The following is a 12217-nucleotide window of genomic DNA, read 5'->3' on the forward strand; positions in this document are numbered from 1 at the left end:
CTAAGACCTAGCAAGGTTCCTGGCACATCAGAAATGTTTGATAAATGTCAGTTAAATGAATACACATCTTCAAAATTAATTTTTGGGAAAGTTGTTTGTCTTTGAAAGGATGAATCTCAAAAATTCAGTAATATGTGTCTAATTAATAACAGGAGCTAATCTAACACTGAAAAGCATGTGACTTCTGAGGTAAACAACATCCAGATCAAGGTGTTAATATTAGCAACAAAATATAGAAATCATCTAAAAAAAAAACAAGAAAAAATTAAAACACTGATTTCCACATTTCTGCTGAATGGAATTTGAACTCTCAAGTACATGAAACAATTTCAGTAACTGCCTGTGGTTCAGACTGAATTTGGATGTATGATTAAAAAGTGAGTTATGATCCCATGTCTGATACTTAAAACGTTTGACATTAAAAAGCTGATGCTTATTCCAAAAATCCTAAATCTATCTAAAGACAGTCCTATCCATAAGTAAGTTTTCTCAAAATGGGACTTTTGGACTAATAACAGATCTATTTGGGCTTGAAACTATCTTTTGCATATGCAAAAAATAAGTCCATCCAATATAAAGCCTTTACAGGAAACTTATTCAGCACCACCCAACAATGTTTCCAGAATTAAGCTCACATCTGGATTTCCGTCAGCTACCGTCTTCAAGGACCTAAGAGTAGGCTATGACACTTTGCTCAGGGCAAAGAAACAGACAAGAAATACTAGTGCCATTTTGTCTTAAAAATAGCTTGAGATTCAACCATTTGAAGATCAACTTTGAAACCATAAAAACAGGAGAAGAAGTCTTATAGCTAACAATTACATAATCCTCCAAGAAGAATTTTCCTACATACTCTTTGCTTTAAAGAAAAAGGAAGAACCCAAAGAGATGAGCTGATAATGACACTAACCCATCAGACCATGGTCCTAACTGGTGACGTTTGTTAATAAAATTATATAGGTTTCAGGTATACGATTCTACAATACATCATCTCTATATCATTTCCTATTGACAGTGGATCAATAACATCAACTGATACACAAAGGACAACACACTGTTACATCTTGATATATAGAAGTCATCCAATTATATTTTTGGAGACAAGCATCAGGGTCCAAAAACGTAGTTGTGACCAAGTCTGTGTGAATGAGTCCAGGTGAGCAATAACCCACTCACTCACCAACTGACTCCTTACAGACACTCATGAAATAAATTAAAAGTGCTACAAACTTTTTAACTGTCCTTCCAGAAGAAACAGAGAGAACCTCTTCCACGAACTACCCGATGTAAAACACTCATCATCTAAAGAGGCGAGTAGATAATGGTAAGGGTTGATTCTCCATTTCAAGCTGTTTAAGCTGTTATCATGGTATAGCAGAAAGAGAAAACTTGAACTTGGGTTCCAGCTCATGCTGCTGGTGCCAAGTTTTGGTGAGAAAGTATCTCATGCACCGTCAAGGCTGTGAAGTTCAATATTGAAAACAAAGAAGGACTTCTGGGCATTAAAACTCCCACCAAACACGCTGGCACTCTTACTCACTCACCCAACCCAGGAGGCGGCAGCGAGTCTCAAGGTCGCCAAGCGGAACATTTGGTTTTCCTTACCTGGCACATGCCAGAGCCACCAGGGCAGCAGCAGCATTTTCTTTTTGCTTATGTGGGATGTGTCGGCCCGTGTCCGAAGTCTCCTCTAGCCAAGAGCACAGCAAAGTTTCAATTCCATTGAGACAGTCAGCAGGCTCCTTGGTCAAGCTCAAGGGCTGGCAGTCGCGAAGGCAGTTCAATAGCACCTCAGCAGTAATGTTACAGAGAGAGGGGTCTGTTCTACTCTGGGACTGAATGAGGGGAAAGACCAGCAGGAGCCCCATCCGAGACGTGAAGGGAGCTTGCTCAGGTTGCTGCAACAAGCCCTGGCGTTTGAGCAGGGCCAAAGTTTCTTCATCACCAGAACTTTCCCTTTCGTGCTGTTCTTCCAAGGCCAGCTGGCGCTGGGCATTCCACAGTCCTCGCAAGGCATTCAGGCGGTACTCCAGCAGGCGGGCGTAGGCGTTGCTCTGATTCCCACAGACAGAGCGCAAACGTTCTGCTAATTCCATCGGGTTCTTGGTCTCAAATGTTAAAATCTAACAAAAGAAGCAACAGAGAGAAAGTTGTTATGTACGGCTTTCACCTGTGGAAGCAAATATATCCAAAGGTATCTAAAAATGGTCCACATCATGAATTACTTTAATTGCAACCAAATATGCAAACATGTGCTGCAAAGTCAGATATTTGCTGATGGAGATTTTTTTCCCTGGCATTTCTGCTAATACTCATATTAAATATGAGATTAGACCTAATTGAAAGAATGCAAATCATGAAAATAGTTAAGTGTGGAAGTCAGAAATTAATTCCAATAATTCATTTTAGAAAATGGAAGTATAAATCTATGTTAAACGCTCTTGAGTTAAAATGTACGTCTCTAATTCCTATTACCAGGTGGTTTTTATCTTCAAAATCTAATATACCTATTAGTAAATGATTGTTTATTACTCTTTGATTTTGAAGAACACTCCATTCTTACTACTCTTAGTCATTCTTTCAACTGGTGACATGGTATAACTTTATCCAGTCCATACTGGTGAAGGAATCACCGCTCTTTTCTTGCCAAAACATACAAGTATCAGAAAGCCTCCTCTAGATTTTCAGCAGCTGGTGGAATAAAAACATTAAATATTCAATCAACTAAGAAAGAAACCAGCTATCAAGAAAACGAAACAAACTAAATCTATGATGCAAAGAGTTTATGCACAGAAATCTGACCAGGTTAAAATAAACAGACAATCGTAACAATAAAGGGAGTCCCTCCAGGAGCAAGCCCACGCAACAGACCATCAGGCGCCAGAGGTATCTGGTTCTCAGGAGACCACAAAGTCAGGGTTTGAAATAAAAGCAAAGAATATTTCGTTAAGTCATTGGCACTGACATTTTAAAACGTCAAGTTTGCTTTATTTCTCTCACAAACCTGTAAAATACTTTTTTTACCTCCAATTTTGCCCTAAGAACTGTTACCCCAATAAAAGAACAAGAACTTCCAGGGTGATGTAAACTCTGTAGGTATCATTGCATATAGCTCTATTGCAAGTCATATTATGAAAAATTAAAAGTAGGGCCCTGGCTGGTGTGGCTCAGTGAATTGTGTGCTGGCTTAACCGAAAGGTCGCTGGTTCTATTCTCAATCAGGGCACGTACCTGGGTTGCAGGTTTGGTCCCCAGCTGGGGACGTGTGAGAGGCAACCAATCGATGTTTCTCTGCCTCTTTTTCCCTCCCTTTTCCTCTCTCTAAAAATCAATAAAAATAAAATCTAAAAAAAATTAAAACGAGGGCCATTTTTACTTAGTTTTTAATACAGATCATGACTAAATGTTCTTCACCATCAAGTCATACAACATTATTTTCCTACCTTTTGTTGAGATTCATCAAACACAAATTACCCTTTTGGTTATTTTCACATGGCAGTAGATAAAATAACTCAAATTCCTTAAAAGATGATCACTTTTCGAGGGCAATCAAACACCTTGAACCTGTGATCACATCCAAAGAAACAGGCTGCCCTTTTCTCTTTTTTTGAAGGATCTCCCCACCTACCCGCCCCCCCCGACCAAATCAGCAACTAGCTTCCACTATGATGATCAACAACAAAAAACTGAGATATATTTGAATGTTGTAAAGAGAAAAACAAATCACAATTTTAAATTTTATCACCTTCCCAGTTATGAACATCTAAGCAAATAAGAAATTGTTGTATTTTAAAAAAGCTTTACAATATTGATTTAGTGATCTTCACCTAACAACTCTTTGATATAAAATTCATGTGTTCCACATACATTTTTATTTATGGTACACTGACCATCTACTTAAGTTACATGAAGAAACTACTAAAAATTTCAATACAGGGTTTTATTGGACTCAAGAATCAAAGACCATAAAAAAACAGTAACTAAAAAACCCCCAAAGAACTTAGCAACGTTAAACCCAGCTATTTATTTTTATTATCTCAAACATAGTGCTTCTGAAATATGGTATTTCATGGTTCATAAAATAATGTGTATGGCAGAATCTGTAGCTAATTCTGAATATTGAGAATAGCTGAAAAAAACTATATAATATACTTCGGCATTTTTCTGATGATTCTATTTTTATAAGTACTTCAGTTATATTTTTAACATTCCATTTGAAAGACAAATATTCTGAAACAATGCGAGTTATAATTAACCAAATATTATGTAACGTATACACTTAAGTGACTGTTCTGTTTATTGATTTAGCGGTATCTAACGCACATTATGCTTTTAAAAGTCCATTAGACTACTCAGCATTGTCCATTTCAATGGCCCTCATGAACACTAAGATGTGCCCACTATGCTGCCACTTTTTTAGAATTCTGAACTTTGAAGGTCATAGCCTAAAATCATTTTATAAAGACATCATACCTTCAGGTTTTAGTAAGTCAGCTCTGGAAGATCTATTCTGGTCCTTGTGAATATTAAATGATTTCTCCTCATATAAATCCACTTGCCCTCAGTACCCACTCTTGACCAAGAAGATAAAAGACCAAAATGTCATTATAAAATTAATATTCTTTTATTTAAAAAAGAGAAAAGTTATTTAAGGAAAAGGGGAGGTCCCTGTCACCCTTAATCAGAAGGAAGAGTCACTAACTGTACTTTAGAGATAATGCTGAAGTCACCCCAACTAAGGGAATGACTTTCAAAGTAACTCATACCCTTAATGTAATTTTATCATAGATGACATGTGTTTTTAAACTAAGAAAACAATCATTCTGGAAAGCCAATAAAAGGTAAGCACAATATTCTTTGCCAGCCAAATCTGATACAAGAAGAACACAGATAAAGTTCCCCAAAAGGGTCAAGTAAAAAGCTAAAAGCTATATTAAGCCTACTTCTGAGAGAAATAGAAAGTAATCCTATTTCTAAACATTTACCCTGAAGAAATGTTCCAGAAATAAAAAATACACAAAGGTGTTTACTGCAGTCTTATTATAGTGGAAAAAGTAGAAGCAATCTCAATGTCCAAAAGAGAAGTGTACATGTTTGATTAAATTACAACATCACAGTGGAATATTATGCAAGAACTGAAAACAAAAAATTAGCCAGACAGCCAAAATAAAAAGCAGTATAAAATTGTATATGCCCTACAATAGGACTGTATAAAATGTGGTTGTTCAAGTTTGAAATGTCATTAGTAATTATGGTAAAAGAATCATAGAGAGGTCCCTATTAGAAAAAGGAAACAGTAATGACAATAATTTATGTTTAGGAAAAGCACTCATAACTAGAGCTGATGTTTTTAACAGGCAAACACTGTCTTTAAATAACTGGTAGTCAAATGGTGACACAGTTGATATATTTAAAATTGGGGGACGGATCTGCTCTCCTGAAATCGCCTCTCTGGTTCCATCTGTTGTACTTGGGCAGCCATTTGTCTCGGTGCTGGGGGGACTGCAGTCCCGATTAGGAGGCAAGGCTGGGTGGTGGGATGGGGACGACCACCGTAGACGGTGGGAACTACCAATGAACAATAAAACCTTTTACTCTCCCAGAATAAATGATATTTAAAACTCAGAATCACTCTAGCTCCAAATAGATGAATGATATTACTATACTCCCTAGTATGGTACATTAACCGATTTAATTCATCACATGAACCTTTCAGCATAAAAGGCATTTATACCTGGATTATTTCAAAGCAGATCAACTGACCAGACTTTCAACCCCAATACAAAACTTTTCAGTAAGGGGTTTAGAATAATGAACCCCTCTCAAATGTTAGAGTGGATTTTTAAACCCTTTTATAGATTTTCCTACCATTTTTCACATTATGAAGATGGCAATCATGGCCAATTGAATTGCATATGGCAGTTCAAAGACGATCAGAAAGATCTTATGTGAACCAAGTAAATGAATTGTGAATGGAAGGATGGAATTCTATCTCTAATACGAAAGCCTATATCAAGAGTGGGTCACTTATCAATTAAATGAGACCCTGAAGTTACATGACCTTATCCATGCTTGGAAATGTGTGTTCATTCAAATTCTCTTTTAACATGTTTTTTTTAAAAAAAGGGTCTTTAACTTAACTGATAACCAGGATCAAATTTCACACTTTAATTCATAAATTTTAGCCCATAGCTTGGTGCCAAAACTAGGAGTGGACCCTGACTTGTTACCAGATTATTTAGCTTTGGCTGAGCCCTGTCAAACTTGCTCCAACACGTGGTGATTTTTCCCAGACCTTCACACAACTGCTGTGGATAGCAAGGTTGTTGGACTGTGAGAACTCAACATATGAGAGACCACTGTTCAAATTCTTTTTGCACGAAAGTTTCACCTTGTTCTGACCTCTGCCTAATTTTCATCTTTTATCATGTCCCCAATCTAAATCCTACCTATCTTTCAAAACTCAGCTCTACCACCTACTTTGAAAAACTCTCATTTCCTCTTTCTCTCTTCTACTTCCCAGAATTAACTTCTCCATGTTTCCATCATATCTAGTACGTACCTCTATCAGCTGATCAGCCAAAATCTGTAAGAAAAAATGTCCTCTGCCCTGGCTGGTATGTTTCAGTGGTCTGAGCACCAAACTGTGAACCAAGAGGTTGCCAGTTCAATTCCCAGTCACGGCACATGACTGGGTTGCAGGCCAGGACCCAGTTGTGGGCTTGTGAGAGGCAACCAATCAACACATTAATGTTTCTTTCTCCCTCCCTTCCCCTCTTTCTTAAGGGAAGAAAAAAGTCTTCTGTTTCAACAGGAATGTATCGATGACTAGTTTTTAATAAATGATGTACATTAAGGAAATGTAGTAAGTGATGTACAGAATGGCTCTTGAAAATTGGCTCATAGAATCAAATCCATATCTAAAAATCTCTCCATGGTATCAAGTCACTTTTTCACCAACATAAAATCTTGACAGAACCACACAGGTCAACTTCCTATGCCTAGCAATCAAAAGAATAACATTTAAGGACTTCTGGCAAAGATGGAGGCATAGGTAGACACACTGTGCCTCCTCGCACAACCAAAAGAAGGACAACAACAATTTAAAAACAAAGAACAACCAGAACTGACAGAAAATGGAACTATATGGAAGTCCAACAACCAAGAAGTTAAAGAAGACACATCCATCCAGACCGGCAGGAGGGGCGGAGTTAGGCAGCCGGGCCGAGAGAACTCTCAGCAAGGCTGTGGCTGGTGGACCAAGCAACGTGGTGGATTGTGGAAAGGGGCACAGCACCCCAGCAGCTGGCGAACCAGGGAATTCCCACATTCGAGAGCAGATAAACCAGACGAAACTGGGTAGTGGGACAGACCATGCAACCTAGGGTCCCAGTGGGGAAATAAAGCCTCGAAACACCAATTGGAAACACCGGTGGGAGTGGAGGCAGCAGCAGGAGAAACTCCCAGCCTCACAGGAGAGTGTGTTGGAGAGACCCACAGGGTCCTAGAACGTGTATAAGCCCACCCACCTGGGAATCAGCACCAGAAGGGCCCACTTTGCTTGTGGGAAGTGGGGGAAGTGACTGAAATCCGGCAGAGAGCAGAGCAAGTGCCATTGTTCCCTCTTGGACCCCTTCCCCACATACAGCATCACCACTCCACAATGTGGGTTACCTCACCCTGGTGAACACCTAAGGCTCTGCCCCTCACTACGTAACAGGCATGTCAATACACACACACACACACAAAAAGGCCCAAACGAAAGAACAGATCAAAGCTCCAGAAAAAATACAACTAAGCCATGAAGAGGTAGCCAACCTATCAGATTCACAGTTCAAAACATTGGTAATCAGGATGCTCACAGAACTGGTTGAATTTGGTCACAAATTAGATGAAAAAACAAAGGCTACGCTAAGTGAAATAAGGGAAAATGTACAGGGAACCAATAGTGATGGGAAGGAAACTGGGACTCAAATCAATGGTGTGGACCAGAAGGAGAAAGAAACATCCAATCAGAAAAGAATGAAGAAATAAGAATTCAAAAAAATGAGGAGAGGCTTAGGAACCTCCAGGACATCTTTAAACGTTCCAACATCTGAATTATAGGGGTACCAGAAGGAGAAGAGGAAGATCAACAAATGGAAAAGTTATGTGAACAAATAATAAAGGAGAACTTCCCCAATCTGGCAAAGGAAATAGACTTCCAGGAAGTCCAGGAAGCTCAGAGAGTCCCAAAGAAGTTGGACTCAAGAAGGAACACACCAAAGCACATCATAGTTACATTAACCAAGGTAAAAATGAAGGAGAGAATCCTAGAAGCAGCAAAAGAAAAGGAGGCAAGTCACCTACAAAGGAGTTCCCAACAGACTGCAAGCTGATTTCTCAAAAGAGACCTTAGAGGCAAGAAGGGGCTGGAAAGAAATATTCCAAGTCATGAAAGGCAAGGACCTACATCCAAGATTGCTCTATCCAGCAAAGCTTTCATTTAGAATGGAAGGGCAGATCAAGTGCTTCTCAGATAAGGTCAAGTTAAAGGAGTTCATCATCGCCAAACCCTTACTATATGAAATGTTAAAGGGATTTATCTAAGAAAAAGATAAAAAACATGTACAGTAAAATGACAGCAAACTCACAATCATTAACAACCACACCTAAAAAAACAAAAACAAAAACAAACTAAGCAAACAACTAGAACAGGAACCACAGAAATGGAGATCACATGGAGGGTTAGCAATAGGGGAGTGGGAGGGGGAGAAAGGGGGAAAAGGTACAGAGAATAAGTAGCATAGATGGTAGGTAGAAAATAGACAGGGGAGGGTAAGAACAGTATGGGAAATGTAGAAGCCAAAGAATTTATATGTATGACACATGGACATGAACTAAAGGAGGGGAATGTGGGTATGAGGGGCAGGGTGGAGGGGGTGAAGGGGGAAATGGGACAGCTATAATGGCATAATCAATAAAATATATATTTTTAAAAAGAATAACATTTAGAGAAAGATGTAGGAATGAACTCCTCCAAATGGTTTAAATACTATTAAATATTTATTATGAGTATTTCAAGAAAAAAGGTATCTCTGTAAACTCTATCTGGTAATTGCTTCAATTACATAGCAATATGGACTACCATAGTGATATATTCAAATGTTTAGCATAAATATATTTTAGTAAATTACTGTGGACAGCTTGAAAATAAAACACATATAAAGGAGATCACACAACTCCAGTATGTGTAACACCACACTCTCCTGCAATAAGTTTATTTTCAGTCTATCCCCCCTTTAAACTCTGAGTCTTGAAAGGGGAACCCATATCTTATTCATATTTGTATCAGCAAAGCTTAGCACAGTGTCTGGCATATACATTTTTGATAGCTTAATAAGAACATACATAAATTCCAAGAATAATTATCTTAGAACATACATCTGGTTCCCACTGTACATCTGAATAACCCTCTCTCACTTGGATTGATTGTAATTCTGCCTTCTGGAGCAATGGAAAAATATTCTTAACTCTTCCACATAGGCACCTTTTAATTAGATGAAGAAAATACCCGTGATAGAAGGAGGAGACACTAGAATAAGAGTTTGGAGAGTTCTCAACCTGGCTGAATATTGGAATTGCTTTGAGAGCTTTCTAACAATACTAATAGAGGTTGGGGGGATGGGTGAAAAGGGGGCAGGGATTAAGAAGTACAAATATCCAGTTATAGAAACAGTCATGGGGATGTAACACACAGCACAGGGAATATACTCAATATTGTAATAACTATGTATGGTGTCAGATGGGTACTAGACTTCTCGGGGTAATCCTTTGTAAGGTATATAAATGTTTAATCACTGGTGTACACCTGAAACTAATATAATATTGTATGCCAACTGTAATTGAATACTTTTAATTAAAAAATACTAATGAAGTGATGGGGGAAAATGCAGACAACTGTACTTGAACAACAATTAAAAAAAAAGATGGAAAAAATACTAATGAGTGGGTCCTACTCCACCACTCAGATTATCTGGGGGAGGGGACCCAGGCATGTTTTTTTTAACTCTGGAGGTGAAAGCAATGTGCAGCCCAGATTGCGAGTTAGGGGGACTAGGTTGCAGCCTCTGCAAATAACTTTCCTTGTAGGCGTTTTACTGAAACCCTTTAGGTCTGTGTTTCTGCATCTGTAAAATGAGGGTAACACCTGTTTTCATTTTACATAGTTGTTAAGATCAAAGGAAATAACGTACAGAGAGTGCTCTGAAAAAGTGGAAACCACTAAACAATTGTTAGGACATCACAGAGACTTCCTTATTTTAGAGAACACCACCACGAAAGAATTTTTCCAGATAATCCCACAAGAAGAAAGACTTGACTAAATAAAAGCTAGAGTGCTGGGGGTGGGGTAAAGGAGATCTGAATTTAACACATGCTTCCTCTGAGCCAGCACTGTTTAAAACATGCTAATGAAATCTTAAACCCTGACCAGTGTGGCTCAGCTGGTTGGGCTTCACCCTGCAAACCAAAAGGTCACCAGTTCGATTCTCAGTCCCAGCACACACTTGGATTGCAGGTTCAGTCCCTGGTTGCAAGAGGCAACCAATCAATGTTTCTCTCCCTTTCTCCTTCCTTCTCCCTCTCTCTAAAAAGATAATTAAAATCTTTAAATATTTGTTAAAATGCTTACCCTTATGGAACACAACAGGAAAGAGAAATTAATCAAATGAGAAAATACATTTTAAGTTATTTTAATGCCAAATGCAATCCACCTCTAAGGTACAATCATTGTTAATGTGAGGAGTATGTTTATCATCAAATAATATATTTCATGAGACAAGGGGGTAATCTGTTTTCCAGGATTGATGACTAACAGCTGTTCCCTCAAAAATGTATGCATAAGTACATTATCTTGCTGAGCAGACAGGCTTAGTTACTGTCCCTCCCCCCAAAATACTATTTTACCAATGTATGGTTAGCCAAAAAAGATTCTCTAAGATAGAGTAAAAATAGAAATTCACCTAGAATTGTATGCCTGAAACCTATATAATTTTATTAACCAATGTCACCCCAAAAACTCAATTTGAAAAAACAGAAATAAACCAAACAGGAATTAAAGAGCATGCCAATTCATGTGGTGAGTACCAAAGAATCACAGGATTATCTTCTGGAGAAGCAAAAGTGTGTGCAGAAAATATTACGTTTAGTGGTTGGGAGATGAGGCAAGAGAAATTATAATAACACATTATCTATAGCATATTTATAAATTTAACTAATCTGCAATTTCACTTTATAGTATTCAATATCAACATTTTCACCTTCTTACTAATATACTCTTAATTTTTTTTCATCCTGAACTAAATTTTTCAAAACTTGCATTAGGTTTTACAGAACTGCTTAGTAAAATCTCCTATTGGTAAAATGCGAAAGCACCAAATGCTGAAAAGAATATGAAAAATAGAAATTCTTAGACACTTCTGGTGGGACTATAAATTAAAAAACAATTGGCATCGTCCAATTAAATTTAAAATTGCCCCAGTTTCCCGTGGCTGCTGTAACAACTCACCACAGACTTAAGTACCTTGAAACAACAGATTATTTTCTCACTGTTCTGGAGACCAGAAGTCCAAACTCAGTATCCCTGCAAGAATTCAAGGTGTTGGCAGAGCCACAGTCCCTCCAGAGGCTCTAGGAGAGGACTCACTTCTTGGTTCTTCCACCTTTTGGCAGCTGCTGACACTGCCTAGCTGTGACCACATCACCTCCATCTCTGCCTCTGTGAGCCCCTCCTTTTATGCTTTCTGAGCTCTCCCTCTGCCTCTCCTCCATTAAGGACACTTGTGATTGCAGTTAGGACCCACCTGATCATCTCCCCAGGTCAGCAGCCTTCATCTAACCACACCTGCAAAGATCCTCTTTCCATATATGGTAACATTTACAGCTTCCAAGGATTAGGACCCGTTTAGGGGCCATTGGTCAGCCTACTACATGCGTATGGCCTACAATCTAGCAAACCACTCCTAGGTAATTCCCTACAGAAACTCTTGTACAAGAACACCAGATGACAAGAACAAGAATATTCACAGCAACATTGGTTATGGTAACAAAAAAACTGGAAGCAACTCAAGTATCTATAAATAGGAGAATGGCTACACTGTGATATTGTCAGATAATTGGCAAATACATAACAGTAGAAATAAGTGTAGCTACACACATCAACATGGAAGACTCATAT

The 12217-nt window shown here is 38.4% G+C and overlaps 1 protein-coding gene across 5 annotated transcripts in view; it reads right to left on the minus strand.

The window, feature by feature from the left end:
• HECTD4 (HECT domain E3 ubiquitin protein ligase 4) overlaps positions 1-12217 on the minus strand; it is a 154528-nt gene that overhangs the window by 116329 nt on the left and 25982 nt on the right. For all 5 annotated transcript variants that reach the window (XM_036014941.1, XM_036014939.1, XM_036014940.1 and 2 more), the window contains exon 2: positions 1606-2123. In XM_036014941.1, coding sequence (XP_035870834.1) covers positions 1606-2123 — 518 coding nt within the window. The remainder of the gene's footprint in view (positions 1-1605; positions 2124-12217) is intronic.

The sequence above is a fragment of the Phyllostomus discolor genome, chromosome 13 (genome assembly GCF_004126475.2).
Source record: "Phyllostomus discolor isolate MPI-MPIP mPhyDis1 chromosome 13, mPhyDis1.pri.v3, whole genome shotgun sequence".
NCBI classification, from domain to species: domain Eukaryota; kingdom Metazoa; phylum Chordata; class Mammalia; order Chiroptera; family Phyllostomidae; genus Phyllostomus; species Phyllostomus discolor.